The 14,410-nt window shown below is 46.5% G+C and overlaps 1 protein-coding gene and 1 pseudogene across 1 annotated transcript; both read right to left on the minus strand.

Annotated features, from left to right (window-relative positions):
* Positions 1-5,677: 5,677 nt before the first annotated feature.
* On the minus strand, positions 5,678-14,244 carry NPC2 (NPC intracellular cholesterol transporter 2). Its single transcript, XM_024567799.3, has 4 exons — positions 14,087-14,244; positions 10,382-10,489; positions 8,168-8,340; positions 5,678-6,381 (listed from the first exon to the last, which is right to left on the minus strand). Exons 1-4 carry the CDS (start codon positions 14,166-14,168, stop codon positions 6,295-6,297), a joined length of 450 nt encoding a protein of 149 aa, XP_024423567.1. The 5' UTR covers positions 14,169-14,244; the 3' UTR covers positions 5,678-6,294.
* LOC112312142 (U2 spliceosomal RNA) lies at positions 9,325-9,505 on the minus strand (annotated as a pseudogene).
* Positions 14,245-14,410: the final 166 nt, after the last annotated feature.

Below are 14,410 nucleotides of genomic sequence, written 5' to 3' on the forward strand. Positions count from 1 at the left end.
CATGTTTACAGTCTAGAAGGCAGGTGAGCTGACACACAAAAACTATACATGAAAATGAATGTGGTTGCTCTGGCTGGTGTGGCTCAGTGGGTTGAGCGCCAGCCTGAAAACTGAAAGGTCGCTGGTTCGATTCCCGGTCAAGGCACATGCCTGGGTTGCAGGCCGGGTCCCCATTTGGGGGCATGCAAGAGGCAACCAGTCGATGTTTCTCTCTCGCATCGATGTTTCTCTCCTCTTTCTCCCTCCCTTCCCCTCTCTCTAAAAAATAAATTAAATCTTTAAAAAAATGAATATGCTTCAGTGTCATAAAGAGAAGAGTAGAACCTACCTTAATGAGGGCAAACCACAAGGAGGGCTATCAGGGTGGCTATCAGTCTTGAATGGCACCTGGAAGTAAATCTGGAAAACAAATCCATGGCAAATGCCTGTGACTCTGGGCCACTGAGCAGTTCCCATGGCTGCAGCCTTCTTTCCTTATCCAGGAGGGTAGTAATAATCATGGGCTCGTTAGAGTCGGGCATCGCACTGAGAACTTCCCATCCATCACCTCGGGTCATTAACCTTACCCACGTGGGTGTCCTCATCCTATTTTACAGCTGAGAAAATGGAGGCCTGCAGTTAAATAAAGAGCGTAGATCTTAAAAGTACTCGCCACACACACACACACACACACACAACGATGTTAAATAACTTATTCAAAGGTAATCAGCTGGAAATGGTTGCGGGTGGGACAACAAAGCCAGCTTATATTGAAAAATTTCAATGTTACTGAAATCTATAAACAACTACTATGATCCAACAGTGAAAGCCTCTCCACAGACCCTGGGGCAATGCTCAATGGCCTATGGCGCAGTCCAAAATCTGGGTGGCGTCTCTCTTTCTCTCTGGGGCCTAGGCTCCAAGTCTCCCTGGGAGGGGCAGGGACCAACTCCAGGTAGGAAAAGCCAAGATTAGGAGAGAAAGTCAAGACCATACACTTTATGTATTTATTATTTTAAAAGATTTTATTTATTTTTCAAGAGGGGAAAGGGAGGGAGAAAGAGAGGGGGAGAAACATTGATGAGCAAGAGATACATCAGTTGGTTGCCTCTTGTGCACCCCCACCCAAGGACCTGGCCCACAGCCCAGGCATGTGCTCTGACTGGGAATCAAACCAGCCACCTCTCGTTCACAGGCCATCACTCAATCCACTGAGCCACACTAGCCATGGCTTATTTATTTATTATTATTTTAAATGCTTTCTAAAAAAATGTTTTATTTATTTTTAGAGAGAGGAGAAAGGAGGGAGAAGGAGAGGGACAGAAACCGTACAACTGTTGTGAGAGAGAAACATTGACTGGTTGCCTCTCGTACCTGCCCCAACCACGGACTGAACCCACAACCCAGGCATGTGCCCTGACCTGGAATTGAACTGGCGACCCTTCACTTTGCAGGATGACGCCCAACCAACTGAGCCACACAGGTCAGGGCTCAAGACCATACACTTTAGAGTTCCAGAGAATCAGGTGACAGTCCCATGGGCCAAACGTTTCTGAGACGGTCTCTAAATGAATGCCTTGCCCTTTGTCTCGGCCCTACGCCCCTCTGGGCCTCAGGGACTTTCTTTGCTCCTACAGGTATGACTAGTCTGTGCCCGCTTCTCTGTGGCATCCAAACTTCCCTTCAGTGTCTTGTGAATGAGAAAGGGACTATGTAGCAAACCTGGGGGCTCAGGGTGCTACCTGGCAGAACCAGCAGGCCCAGGGACCAAAAGTGACCACACAGGATGGTCTGGTCATAGATCCTAACTGGGCAGACCATGGCAGATGGCCGTGTCCCAGGCCTATAGCTTCCTGCGCAAAGGCCACTCTTTACCTTGTCCATTGTCCTTATGCATCTAAGATATGCCTTTGAAATGAAGAGAGTAATTTTCTCTTTGTAGTCCCCTCAAAGCCTAAGCACGAGATCACAGAACCCCTTGTGGTTATCTTGTTCCCACGTGCCATCTCTACGTGCTGTACATGTTAAATGTTAACTGCTCCTGTACCCGCCAATGTAATAAAAGAAGTGTGTGTTTCTCCACTTTGGTGTTTTTTTTTAATCTACTTCCACAGATTTCCATGCTTTGCTTTCTCTTGCCTTCCCGATCTACCACCAGTGGATTTCATCTAACTTTTCTTATGTTTTTCTCCTTTGATTCTAATGTATAAAATAAGCTGCCAAACTGCCATTTTTGGAGCATTTTCTCCACCCTTTGATACCTTGTTTCTGGGCAGGTCCTCAAAATTTGGCATCAAAAAACTCAAATAAAACTTTTTCAAAACTGGACATTCTTTCGTGGACAGGCTCAGTGAATCCCCAGCTGCTAGTTCTGACAGGCTGCAGATATCATCTAGCCCGATCCCTTCACTGTGTACCCCACACGCTGACCACAGGTAACGGCAGAGCCCCTAGAACGTTTCCTCTGTTTCAGCAGGTCACCTTACCACTCAACACTGATGTAAGTTATTCCCCTTCATTGCAAAACCCAGAGAAGAACCTTCTAACTGTTGTGCGCATCCACTGAGAAGCTCTGTCCAACCTCGTCTTTCTTACTTACGCCATCTGCAGTGCCCGCTCTGTGGTACAGGCATGTCGGTGGGCAGGGGGTTTGGGAGCAAAGTAATACATTTCTCTAATGCTGACAACAGACACTGCGGTTGTCTACCTGTCCTTCTGCTTCTTCACCTGGAACCCCTAGCATCTCTGCCATGTTCAAGGCCAGCTGCCATCCATTTTGTCTGCCAGGCTCCGTATCGGTCTGACCCAGTGGCCGTCAGAACTAAGCTGATTCTTTCACCTGTTGGCTGCTATCTGGGACACATGATGTGTGGAGAACGGCTTGCCGTGCAGACACGAGCCAAGACTTTCCCTTGGAGCCCAAGCAGATGAGGGGTAGCAGCACTGACTTGCTAGGTCTGCCCTGGGACTTCATGCCCTTACTCTCCATTGGGGACAGGGAACATCTGTGCTCTGGGGCTACCATGGGGCGATGAGCAGAGAACAGGTAGGGGATACCTGCAGGAAGTGGAAGAAGTCACTGCTCTTCTGCCACGGGCCTAAGGACCTAGCCAGGCTCGCCACGTTGCTCACTCTCTTCCGGGACCGTTGAGCCAAATATGCAGCCTGTTTTCTTGGACTCCACCCTCTAGCCTCCACTACACTTCTTAGGAACCAAACCCCTGGTTTGGAGAGCATTGTAGGTTCCCATAGCAATGGGCTTTTAACTGTTTCCACGGCAACCAACACCCAGACCATTTAGTTGCTAGTCAACTGACAGCTGTAAATGAATAGGATTCAGTTTAGAATTTGAGGGATAGGCCAGGGGATTCTCTTCCTAGAAAAAGACTCAACCACCCAAAATGACTCAGTTTATCTAAAGATTCTTTTAGGCAGCATCTGTGGAAATCCAGCGCTACTCTCAAACTCAGGTCACACAGCAGTGCCTAGCCCCTTCCCAACACCTCCCTCCCCCCCAAACCAAGTACCCCAGGATTTTAAATCCCCCAAGCCCTATTTCCCATTCTGTGTCCTTCCCAAAGGGCCCTTGGGAAAAACACTTGGTTCAGGTGACTACCACCGAGGTGACGTTTCTCACACACAACCCTTTCGTCTGTGCCAATGTTCTTCCTGTGTACCACCACCCTGTCCTCGTACCGGCTCGGCCATTGAGGCAGTACTGGCCTCTCAGATTAGCCGATGCGAAAGGCCATTTCCACATCCTCTTCCCGCAGGCTGAACCTCACCTATGTCCAGCCCCTCGTCCCACACCTGTGGGTGTTTTCAGAGAACAGATCGTTTTATCAACCTTTGCAAAGTATACTTAAGGTGGATTTGTTTCTTTTAAGAAATCAACGAAGAGTTCAAAACCAAAGAGGATTGGAAATTACTCCATGCTTTTTGATTTTTATTAGCCTGATTTGACTAAATGCCAGGCCTCTCATTTTCTTTTTTTATGGCTGAAGTCTTGAATTTATGCAAGCAAGATGTGTCTAAGCCTCCATGGCTTGCTCAGTGGACTGGAAATAATATGAGACTGTCACTGGAAAGAACATGACCTTTCTTATGCAGCCCAAGTTCAGTGCTTCTCAATGTTTTAATGACTCGGGGGGCGCCTGTGAACCGTCTGTACAGAAGACGACCTTTCTAACTAATCCCCCCGCAGGAGCCCTGGCTTGCTCCCTGCTACAGGCTGCATGGAGCCTCACACTGGCCAGTAAACAGTTATAAGCTGTTGCGTCACCCTTCTGCTCTGACTGAAGGGTACACGCTAGCGGAACTGCTTTTCTTCAGTCATTTCACATACGAGGGCAGGAGTGTGACATGCGGGGCAGGTAGCTGTTAGCCTCAAAGGAGCTCAATGGCATGAGGAGCCTTCCGGGGATAGGGACAGAGCAGATACACATGAGAACTGAGCTTTTCCGAGCACCTCAGAAAGTTCTGTGCACAGAGGACAGCCTCCTTTTTCTGAGGCGACATGCCACACACGACTGAAGTTTGATCTCCCAGACCTTTCTGGATGAAGAACAGTGCCCGTCTCCTAGCATAGCCGCTAACGTTACTGAGTCTGCGCCCCGGGCCGGGGGCACGCTGAGTGTTTTACGTGCATCCTCTCATCTAGTCCCCATAGCTCTCCTGCTGTCGTCCCTATTTAACAACAAGGAAACTGAAGCACCAGGGACTGCACTGGCTGTCCTATTCTCTGGGGCAGCCAGGATCCTGGCAGTCTGAAGCCAGAGCCCACAGAACCCTTCAGAATTTGTACAAGTCTGATGTACCGAGGGCCCCTTGTGGGGAGATAGGCTGGGCTGTCTCTGGACACGATGTGATGGGGTGCACGAAAGGTCTTTGCTGAAGAGCACAGTGGTGGAGTGGCTCCGGGAATTGACTAGTCCATCTGGGCGATTGGTAACTTTATTCCCCATGCAGGGCTGTCCCCTGGTGGTCTTTCTGGGAAACTCCACTGAAAGCAGTGGGATGGAAAGAACGGGACCAAATGACGTGTTTGCTGTGTAAACAGCCGAACCAGAGGGCCTTTCCAAGTCCGTGTTGCCCGATGCACGTGTGAACAGGGCCGTGAGCCCCGTGACTCGGTGAAAGTGGGCAGCAATCTGTATGCCCCATGATTATACTTGTGCTCCAAAGCAGGAAACTCTAAGACTTAGTTAGCCATTACTTGCAACTTTGCATTTCATTTTTAAGCTTCTAGGTTTCCCTCCAGTTAGAAGGTTCCCAGAGGTCTATTATGCTTCATGCCAACTTGTAACCTTACTCCCCGCCCCCTGCCTCAATTCCATTCCCTTGACCTTTCGGGTATTCAACTAGGTGGTGTTGGCTTTCACTACTTATTTCAAACACACTCGGTGGTATAAGATTATGTGAAATAAAGCAAAACAAGGTCATTTCGTATCAAATAGATAGGTACAGTCTAACTGGGCAGGAAGGGGAGAAAAGGCAGTTTCTGAGAGTAGTGTCTTTACCGCCCCCTGGGACCATGGGGCCGCGTAGCCACCTTCCACGGATCTGGGGGACATACTCCATAGAAAGCAGGTGGCCTACGCACAAACACAGAAGACTGCCAAGATTTTATTTATTCAAAGGGGCTTTTCCAGGTGCATAAAGAAGTCACAAATTAATATTAAACAAACAAACAAACATCTGCAAATTAAGTGCTGCATTTAATGAAAACCACTTAAGACAGAAAAGGAGACATGACCTAACTGCAGAGAACCAGCCACCCAGAGTTGACTCTGTCGCAGACCACGCCCCCTCCATGGAACCACTGGGTACCACTGCAGAGCACGTCTCTGCTGTTGGAACAGCAGAGCTGGAGGTGCTGTCAGGAGTCAGCAGGCTTGCTGGCCAGATGCGATGAACGCAGTGAGGCACTTGGAGATGTGACAGACCATCTAGAGAAACGTGGTTCAAAACCTCTCCTCCCCTACAAGGGCCAATGACCCCAAGGCAGGTTATCCCATGTCCCTAAGCAGGTCCTGTCTGGCTGGACCCTCCTTATTCCAACAGCAAAAATCACTGCAGACAGTTAAACCAACCCCTCCAGACTCTCTCTCTCCTTTCCTTCAACTTGTTTACAAAATACTACAAAGGCAGCAGTTCTGAGCTCTCAGGAAATGGGGTCTTGGTTGCGGTTGGAGGTTGAGAGGCGTAAGACAACAGCCTAGAAATTCCTTTCATCTTATGGCACTGATTTCGTGTAGATTCGGTTTTTCCTCTTCTCCCTCTCTCATCCCCAGATGGACACTGGCATCGAACGCTCTAGTTTTCAAGCTGAACTGGGATTTCCCAGCAGAAGAAACACTGGTCGTTGTCGTCCCGAAGTTCCCACTTCACCACCAGTTTTATCTGGAGCAAGAGGAAAAGAATTGGGAAAATAAAACTAGGACCTCACCTCGAGCCAGAATGGATCTAACCATGAATCCTGGATGCAGAAGGAAACAGGTTGCCTAGTTCCTTGTGCTTTTTTTCTCACATCCTGCCGAGGTGAAGGCTGCGTAGGATGTGGCCAGGCCTGCGTCTTTAAACCCAGGAGAGCGAGCCAAGTTCCAGCTATGCTTCGGTGTCGGCACCATATAATAGCTGAGCTAAGTCATCAGAGACAATTTCTGAGCCATCTTTTTCCATCTTAGGCCAATGGTACATAAATGAAGGCTTGCGTGAAAAACTAATTTTTCGTTTAGACAATTTCTCTTCTATGTGGCAATCTGATCCAGCTTTTTCCAACTGTAACCGCGAAGAGCAGAGGTTGTTAGGAATAAGGAAACTTACTTGTAAGCTGGCAATGAAACTATCAAAGCACAAAGGATGTCTACAGACGTTTACCGCTGTATGAATAATTTCAGGAACAACCACCTTTGTACAATACCGGATAGTTTCAGTTAACTTCCTTAAACTGTCTTTTGATAATATACTTTATTAGGGATCTCTAATATACTATGAGCTTTCCCTTCTAATTCTTAATAAATCACTGACACTTTGCCAGTACTTCCTTACGTGGACATCAGCTTACTTGTTATTACACCTCTTCCGTGCTCAGCTGTTTCTTTACAACACAGCACTTGAGTGACAGTGACACCCAGGCTTCTCGAACCTTGTTCTGTAGGTTTTTCAAGCCAAGTACACTTTAACTACTGTTTTCCTTAGTGCTTAGATTAGCATAGTTTAAGCTGTTTTTCAAATGAAATGTAATTCACTTAATTACTACTGTATCGAAAGTGCCTACTATGTATCAGGCCCTAACTAGACGTTCTGTGTAAGTAACTGAGGCTCTGAAACACCCATGAGTGTCTGGCTACCCTGCAAATTACTCTATAAACCTGTCTCTGACCTTTAGGGTCTCTGACGTATCTTAAAAACAGATCCCCTGCATTAGGGACTCTTTTAAAAAAATGTTCTTTAATCATGTGCCATTTCTAGAAAATAAACAGCGGGGTTCTATTTGGGTGAAAAAGGTAATCCCTTTACTTCCTCTGTTCTTTTCAAGATCCCTATTTCTATTACAGGCCCCTTCCTGGCAGGCAGGCTCTGTCTTATCAGTGTTTGGTAGAAAAAGAAGTAGGTGTAGCAGGGTGAGTCAGAGGTGAAGGTACGGGTCAGAGGGGGGTGGAGGGAGAAAGAAGAGTGGAAAAAGCTACCTCTCTGCTACGAGCTAACAAGCTGCTGCTCTCTTGTTAACAGATTACTGGAGAAAGCAGGATTTTCTTATGACAATTGAAATCTTGAACTATTTGACATCCAGCTAAAATCTTTGAGCACTGTACAGGTTTTGGAGTCAAAAGACCCAGCTCTCAGCCTAGGCTATGATATTTCTTAGCAGAGTGGACCCTGTTCATATTGCATAATTTTAGAGGCTCAAATTTCATCACCTGTAAAAAAGGAGTATCACCTATGCAAAGGGTGGTCCTGAGAATCCAGTGAAATACTGTATGTAAAAATGGTGACCCATGAAGCTATAGACACTGAAAAATAGCTGCCACACCTTGTGCTTCCTAACTTACCTCCTTTCCCTCAGGCTCCTTGCCTTCACCGAAATGAAGGACTCCCACTCCAATCTTCTCTCCCTGCCCTCCTCCCTTCCTCAGATACCTAATCTAGTCACAAGGTCTCCAGTGACCTCAACAATGTCACTTACGGAGGGGTAGTCACTCTTCACTGGCAGTTTAGCCATGTAGCTGTAGGTCTTGTTCTTTTCTATGGGGCAGTTGACGCCACTCTTGCAGCCGTCAGCCTCAGGAATGGCAAAGGCGATCGGGACGCCCATCACGATGCCATGCACCACGGCTTTGCTCCCTTGGGACTGAGTATCTAAGAGAGGGGAAAAAAAAAAAACCAGACAGTGAAGGAAACAGCCTATTTCCAAACCCTAAATATAAAGTTCAGATATATTCTCAACAGCACTGCTATGATAGCCAATCCCGAAGTCTGTACTTCTTATTTCCTAGGGTCTGTTTCTCTTCGCAGTCATGCCCTGTACCTCTGTGAACACTGCGGAGCAAGCACAGCCCCCCAAAGTTAAAGACATTACTGAATTATGAAAAAAAAAAAAAAAGAGAGAGATCAGTGCAGGTTGTTTTCTTTGCTCTTAACCCCCACTTCACTGCCTTTCATAGTTTCTCAGGAGAGTCAGAGCTACTTGGATAAATAACCTCATTCAACTAAGTAATTGATTTTCTGGCAGTAAACTTTCTATTTAATATTTACATCAGCTTCTGTCGAAGTGTACTGTGTATCTTAAAGAGTTTTAGGAGACTGGTCTCTGAATTCTCAAATAATCCTGCACAGAGGATTCCGCTAGAAATTAAGAAGGAAACAGAAGGTAATGTGGAAAGAAGGAATCAGGAGCCAACGTAGACACACCATAGCCTGTAACAGGAGAGAAAGAGGTAACTGTTTAGAACCTGGGGAAGGGTAGAGCTTGGCACATTTTTTGCCAAGCTCTACCCTTCATATGACAAGATGGGCAGGAAGAAAAAATATAATAAAACTAGGACAACCATGCCCTGACTGGTGTAGCTCAGTGGTTTGAGTGTTGGCCTGTGAACCAAGGGGTTGATGGTTCGATTCCCAGCTGGGGCACATGCCTGGGTTGTGGGCCAGGTCCCTGGTTGGGGGTGTGCGAGAGATCAGTGTGTGTTTCTCTTGCACATTGATGTTTCTCTCCTTCTTGTTTTCCCTTCCCTCCCCTCTCTCTAAAAGTAAATAAATAAAGCCTTAAAAACAAAATTAGGGCAACCAGAGTTATGAGCTGTTAGGTTATTCTGGAGACCCAGAGCACTAACTCTACTTCTTTTTTTGTGCACCATGCCCAGAGGTACTGTAACACCGGGTCAATGACTGGAGTGGATGGAGCGGGCTCCTAGCCCATCCCCCTGCTCCAAAAATCCATGTAATATATTGTCCTCAGATAGAGGATGTGTCAGATATTAAACTGATATTACACTTGACCTTAGCCAAAAGGCCAAGAAGCCATAGGCGGTTTCTTTCTGTCTGGGTTGGCAATTACTTTTGTTAGAAGGTACTTTCTTGTTGTTTGGAACAATAGAGAAGCCAGGGTATCACCCGGGAGAAAAAACAGCTCTAGTTCTCAGAGCTGTCTTTAGGCTTAAGAAGGAGATAAGATGACGGGAACTCTGAGATTTCTCATTAGACTATCTAGTCTCGATCCACCAGATAGAAAATAAGAGAAGGATTCAAGGTCGATGCCCTTTCTAGAAATCAGGATTTTACATTTGTCTAGATTCTTGGGAAGCTAAAGGTGATGAATGTGGCACCAGAAAGCAACAAGTTCCAATAATATTTCTTCAAACTGTAGAAAGTTCTCAGATTTCCTGATTGCTTCTTGGGTCTCCAGTGAGTTGCCTAACCTCACAGAGGCTAAGCATGAACTGCTCTTGTATTTTGAGGCAGAACATAGACTTAATAGCTAGAAGGTATATTGCTTAAAATAACATTTTGGAGGAGTTCCAAAGTCTACAGAATTGGGTTTTGTACTAATAATACTCTGCAGTCTGTAGCTAAACAGAGCTGACATTCCCATAAAAGCCTACTGTGCAATATGGTCCAAAATAGGACACAGAGAAGCCAAGCTGTCTTCTCTCACCTGTGAACACATGGAAATCTCTCTCTTTGCTTAAAGGGAGTCTGGACTCCAGGAAACAGGCATATGGGAGCCCCATATGAGGAGGGAGTCTAAGGGTATAGCTAATCCTGGCTTACACAGGTTGGAGGGAGGTCACAGAATTCTTGACTGCCACTGCCCTCCCCCACACTCCCATGCTCATTACAATACTTGAGACAGATGTTATACTTTAAGATGAATGTGAAGGTAAGAGCCACTTTTACTCACTACTGGTGAAGGTGACATTGACAGTGTAAGACTGTCCTTTCTGCAGATGGCAGGGCTGAACGGGGCATGGGATCACATTCACTTCCTTTATAACTCCAACTCCGGAACCTGCAGAAGAAGAAAAATGAGTTGAAATAAAGGAAAAAAATAAACCACCTCGGCTGTCCCTACCTAATGGGAAGATGCGCTGCTCTCCCAATCGCGCTGAGCTCTTTCTCCTCTGACCATCAGCGGTCTCCAGGACACTGTGTATATTTGATGGGAAAAGGGGAATTAAGGAAATTATTAAGTGTACATAGCGAGCTCCCCTACTCTACAACCTGGGAGGGCTATACCATGGAAAATCATCCCCACCCCTCCTTCCATCCTCACACAGATTTTAAAGCAGCACACACATCATCTAAGCAAAGGTTCAAGTCACAGCCCTCCTCACCACCTGTGAGTCCTGTCCTGGTATCTCTCCACATTAGTGGTTCCCAAGATTTGCATGCCCCCACCAAGGAGAACAATGTTAAGCACTCATCTGCAACATTCAGATGTGTACTTTCCACTTTGGAAACCTGTGCTCTTCAAAACAAGTATCTTTGAGACAGGGTGTGTGTTTTTGTTTTTTTTTTAAACTTCAGTCTAAAAAACAACAAAAGTGCTGTTTGTTCACAATAAATGCTTGATCAAAATAGGTTAAATACAAATCTTTCAAAATCCCGTCATCTTATCCAGGCCCCCGACACTGGACAGCTGAAGGGAGAGAACGCAAGTCAACCGGTGGTCAACGCTGCCTGCGATTGGGTAAGCTTAAGCTCTGCCACTCGGCCATCTTTGCTGAGAGGTAGACTCTGGGACCTGATGCCGGCGTTTGAAATCTCAGTGGCTCCACTACTGACTGTGTAACCTCAACGCAAGGTACTCAGCCTCTCTGAGGATAACAAGAGTACCTACCTCACAGAGTAGGTGAGCTAGTACACATAGAGCTCTGAGATAAGTGTTTGGAGCACAGTAATGCTATATACTAGTCCTCCTTCCCCACTGTTCTCTTTCCATGGTTTCAGTTACCTACAGTCAACTGCGGTCCAAAATGATTAAGTGGAAAATCCTAGGAATAAATAATTTGTAAGGTTTTTTTTTTAACAATTCATAAGCCTTAAATTTTGAGTAATAGCGTGATAAAATCTCATACATCCCATTCCATCTTGCTGAGGACGTGACTCACCCTTTGTCCAGCAAGGCACTTAGTAGCTGACGGTGTGGGTGGTACCGCGCTAGTGTTCAAGTCACTCTTACTTCATTGAATAATGGCCCCAAAGAGCCAGAGTAGTGATACCAGCCAAAGAGAAGCCATAAAGTGCTTCCTTTATGTGAAAAGGTAGTTTTTTCTCCTCCTGTACAGGAGAAAACATAGTATACATAGGGCTCAGTACTATCCACGGCTTCAGGAATCCACTGGGGATCTTCGAACATATTCCTCGTGGATAAAGGGGGCTACTGTATAATGTTTGCTCTTATGGTCTTCGTATCAGGACTTAGTCCATAAACTTAATCTAGAATAGCTGCTCCTGGGTGGGTAAGCAGGTTTCTTTTTGACACACAAGGTGAGCCTCCCCTCTCAAATATACTTTGTGGGGAGACATCACAGATCCAGCCGATAGAAGGGACTCTGTCTCAAAAGTAGAACTCGTGAAGACAAAGAGCAAACCTCAGGTTGAGAGCACATGATCTGCTTTGTAGTCACCAGGTGAGTGAGCTTCAGCCTGTAGGCTATGAATTGAGAAACTCAGGCGATGTCCTCTGCTTTCTCAGCCTGTGCCTGCTCTTGGGTGGAACCATTCCACCTTCCTGACCAACACTGCTAGGTCTGTAAATAAATACCTTGCAGTCCCTTATCCCCAGCTTGCCTCCCCTTCATGGCAAAGTTCTCAAACTAGACACTCAAGAATTCTTTGTCTAAGCACTCTGTTCCACTCTGTACTATCTGCCATGGACGGGGGGGGGGGAAAAAAACCATCCAGAACTTTTTAAGCAACAACCTACTGAAAATCAGTGCTTATGCTACAGCTTTCCATATCTATCTTCTACCTGCTTCTTTCAAGGCTGGATCACATGATCTAGAAGGAACTGAGTAAAGGGTAGTACTCGTAGGTCCTTCATCCGGTTTTTCGGCTGACAAGAGATTCTTGGACTTCCAGTGTCAACAGAACAAACTCTTCAGTCCTAGCCTGCAAAAAATTGCAAAACCACTTTGCTCGGCCCTATTTCTCACTTGAGGAAACGCCACTCCAGGGAAAAGGGGGCACACAGGGGAACTCATAAAACTTTTGATGTGGGCACTGAAGTTTTTACATTGTATTTCCCAATTCAAAAATAAATTGAAAATCTGTTGCTGACACCCCCTTCCAGGAAGTTCTTGCCATGAGTGTACACCTGTTCTTTTCAACTGAGTAGAAAAATGCCTGGATTTAGTTTCCTCTGTTTTTTTGTTTTTAATGTCATCACTGAAACCCAAAGTGCCTCAAAACACACACTAGTTTTATCAGATGTGAGAACGTTGGCAAGGTACTCTGTGTGCCTGTTTCCTCATCTGTAAAACAGATTGTGAGGGCTGAACAAATTAGCACAGTGTCTTCATCCAAATGTTGGCCACTAAACTTAATGGAGGTAAAGGCAGGAACCTGGCGTGATAATAGCGACTTTCAAGTGCCAGTCTTCGTGTTCAGTGGGATAGCATTTGCTAAGTACTAATAGGCCAGCAGTCTTTATTCCTTAATCAATCTGTGCTCTAGACGACAACTCTGCTTTTGTTTTAACATAAATTTTGATGACGTAGTGGAGAGAGGATTTATTCCCTCATTTACTTTTTCAGCAAATATTTTTGAGCACTCACTATTACTCGGGAACCAGATATAAAGGAACAAACTTACGCTGGTTCCTGCTCTGCTGTGTGACTTTGGGTAAGTTACCTAACATCCCCGGAATTCAACGACTCATCTCCAAGTTTCCCTCCAGCTCACAAATTTTATAAAGTTAGTTTCATGCCTTTTTCATTTATTATTATACCTCTTCCCTTCATAAAAGTTCGGCTGAAACAGTTCTGTGGACTTGACTGAACGAACTCACACTTTCTTCATCCCACTCCTTTGTATTTCCCAATAGATTCCAACTCCAGCGGCAAGAATGGGTTACGTGTTACAAGCTGCGACCACAAACACGAGTTTTATAGACAGGAAAAAAATCACAAAATTCCATAACCCAAAGGAAACGCTAATAGGAAGATGAAAAGGAGAACTGGCTTTTGAGTTATCAGCAAAAGCTAAATTAAAAAGAAAAGCAAACAGTGGGGAGGGAGAGGTCATCCAAGATACAAGACAAAAATAAAAGTTCTGCGCCTCACTCCTACCCCCCGCGCTGCCTAAGGACCTTCGGTTGTCTGTCCTACAAACTTTAGGAAACTTCAGCAAAAGGTCCATCCATCTCCAGGAATGTCCAGAGACCCCAGACACGCATTCCAAGGGCAGAAACAAAGTTGTGAGCGGCCGAGTTTCCTCGAGGCGGGCACCTTCTCCCCTACCCGAGCCCACTCCGCGAGGGGTCCCAAGATTGAGGCTAGCCAATCTGGGGGGACCCGCCCAACCTAGATCGGGGTCTCAGCGCGAGGTTCCGGCGGAGGCTCCCGCCAAGAGCGCGAGGACCTCAGACTGGTCTGTGGCTCACCGCAGTCCAAGTAATGCACCGGCTCTGCCAGGGCGAAGGCGCTGAGCGCCAGGAGCACGAACACGGCGGTCAAGAAGCGCATCGCTGCTAAGGAACTTCCAAGCGCGAGGAAGGAAGAAGCGGCCGCCGTAGTCACAAGATAAACCTACCGGGGCGGGGTCGAGGAGGAGCTCTGTCAGGCCGTGGGGCGTCAGCAGACCAGGCCAAGACCCGCCCACATCCCGCCCCCGGCTCCCGCGAGCCAGGATTGGGTCTGTCTCCGCCCACTTCGCAGCCCCGCGGGATTGGATACATTTCAGCCCGCCTCTCTCTCTAGTTCTTTGC

The sequence above is a fragment of the Desmodus rotundus genome, chromosome 7 (assembly GCF_022682495.2).
Source record: "Desmodus rotundus isolate HL8 chromosome 7, HLdesRot8A.1, whole genome shotgun sequence".
NCBI classification, from domain to species: Eukaryota; Metazoa; Chordata; class Mammalia; order Chiroptera; family Phyllostomidae; genus Desmodus; species Desmodus rotundus.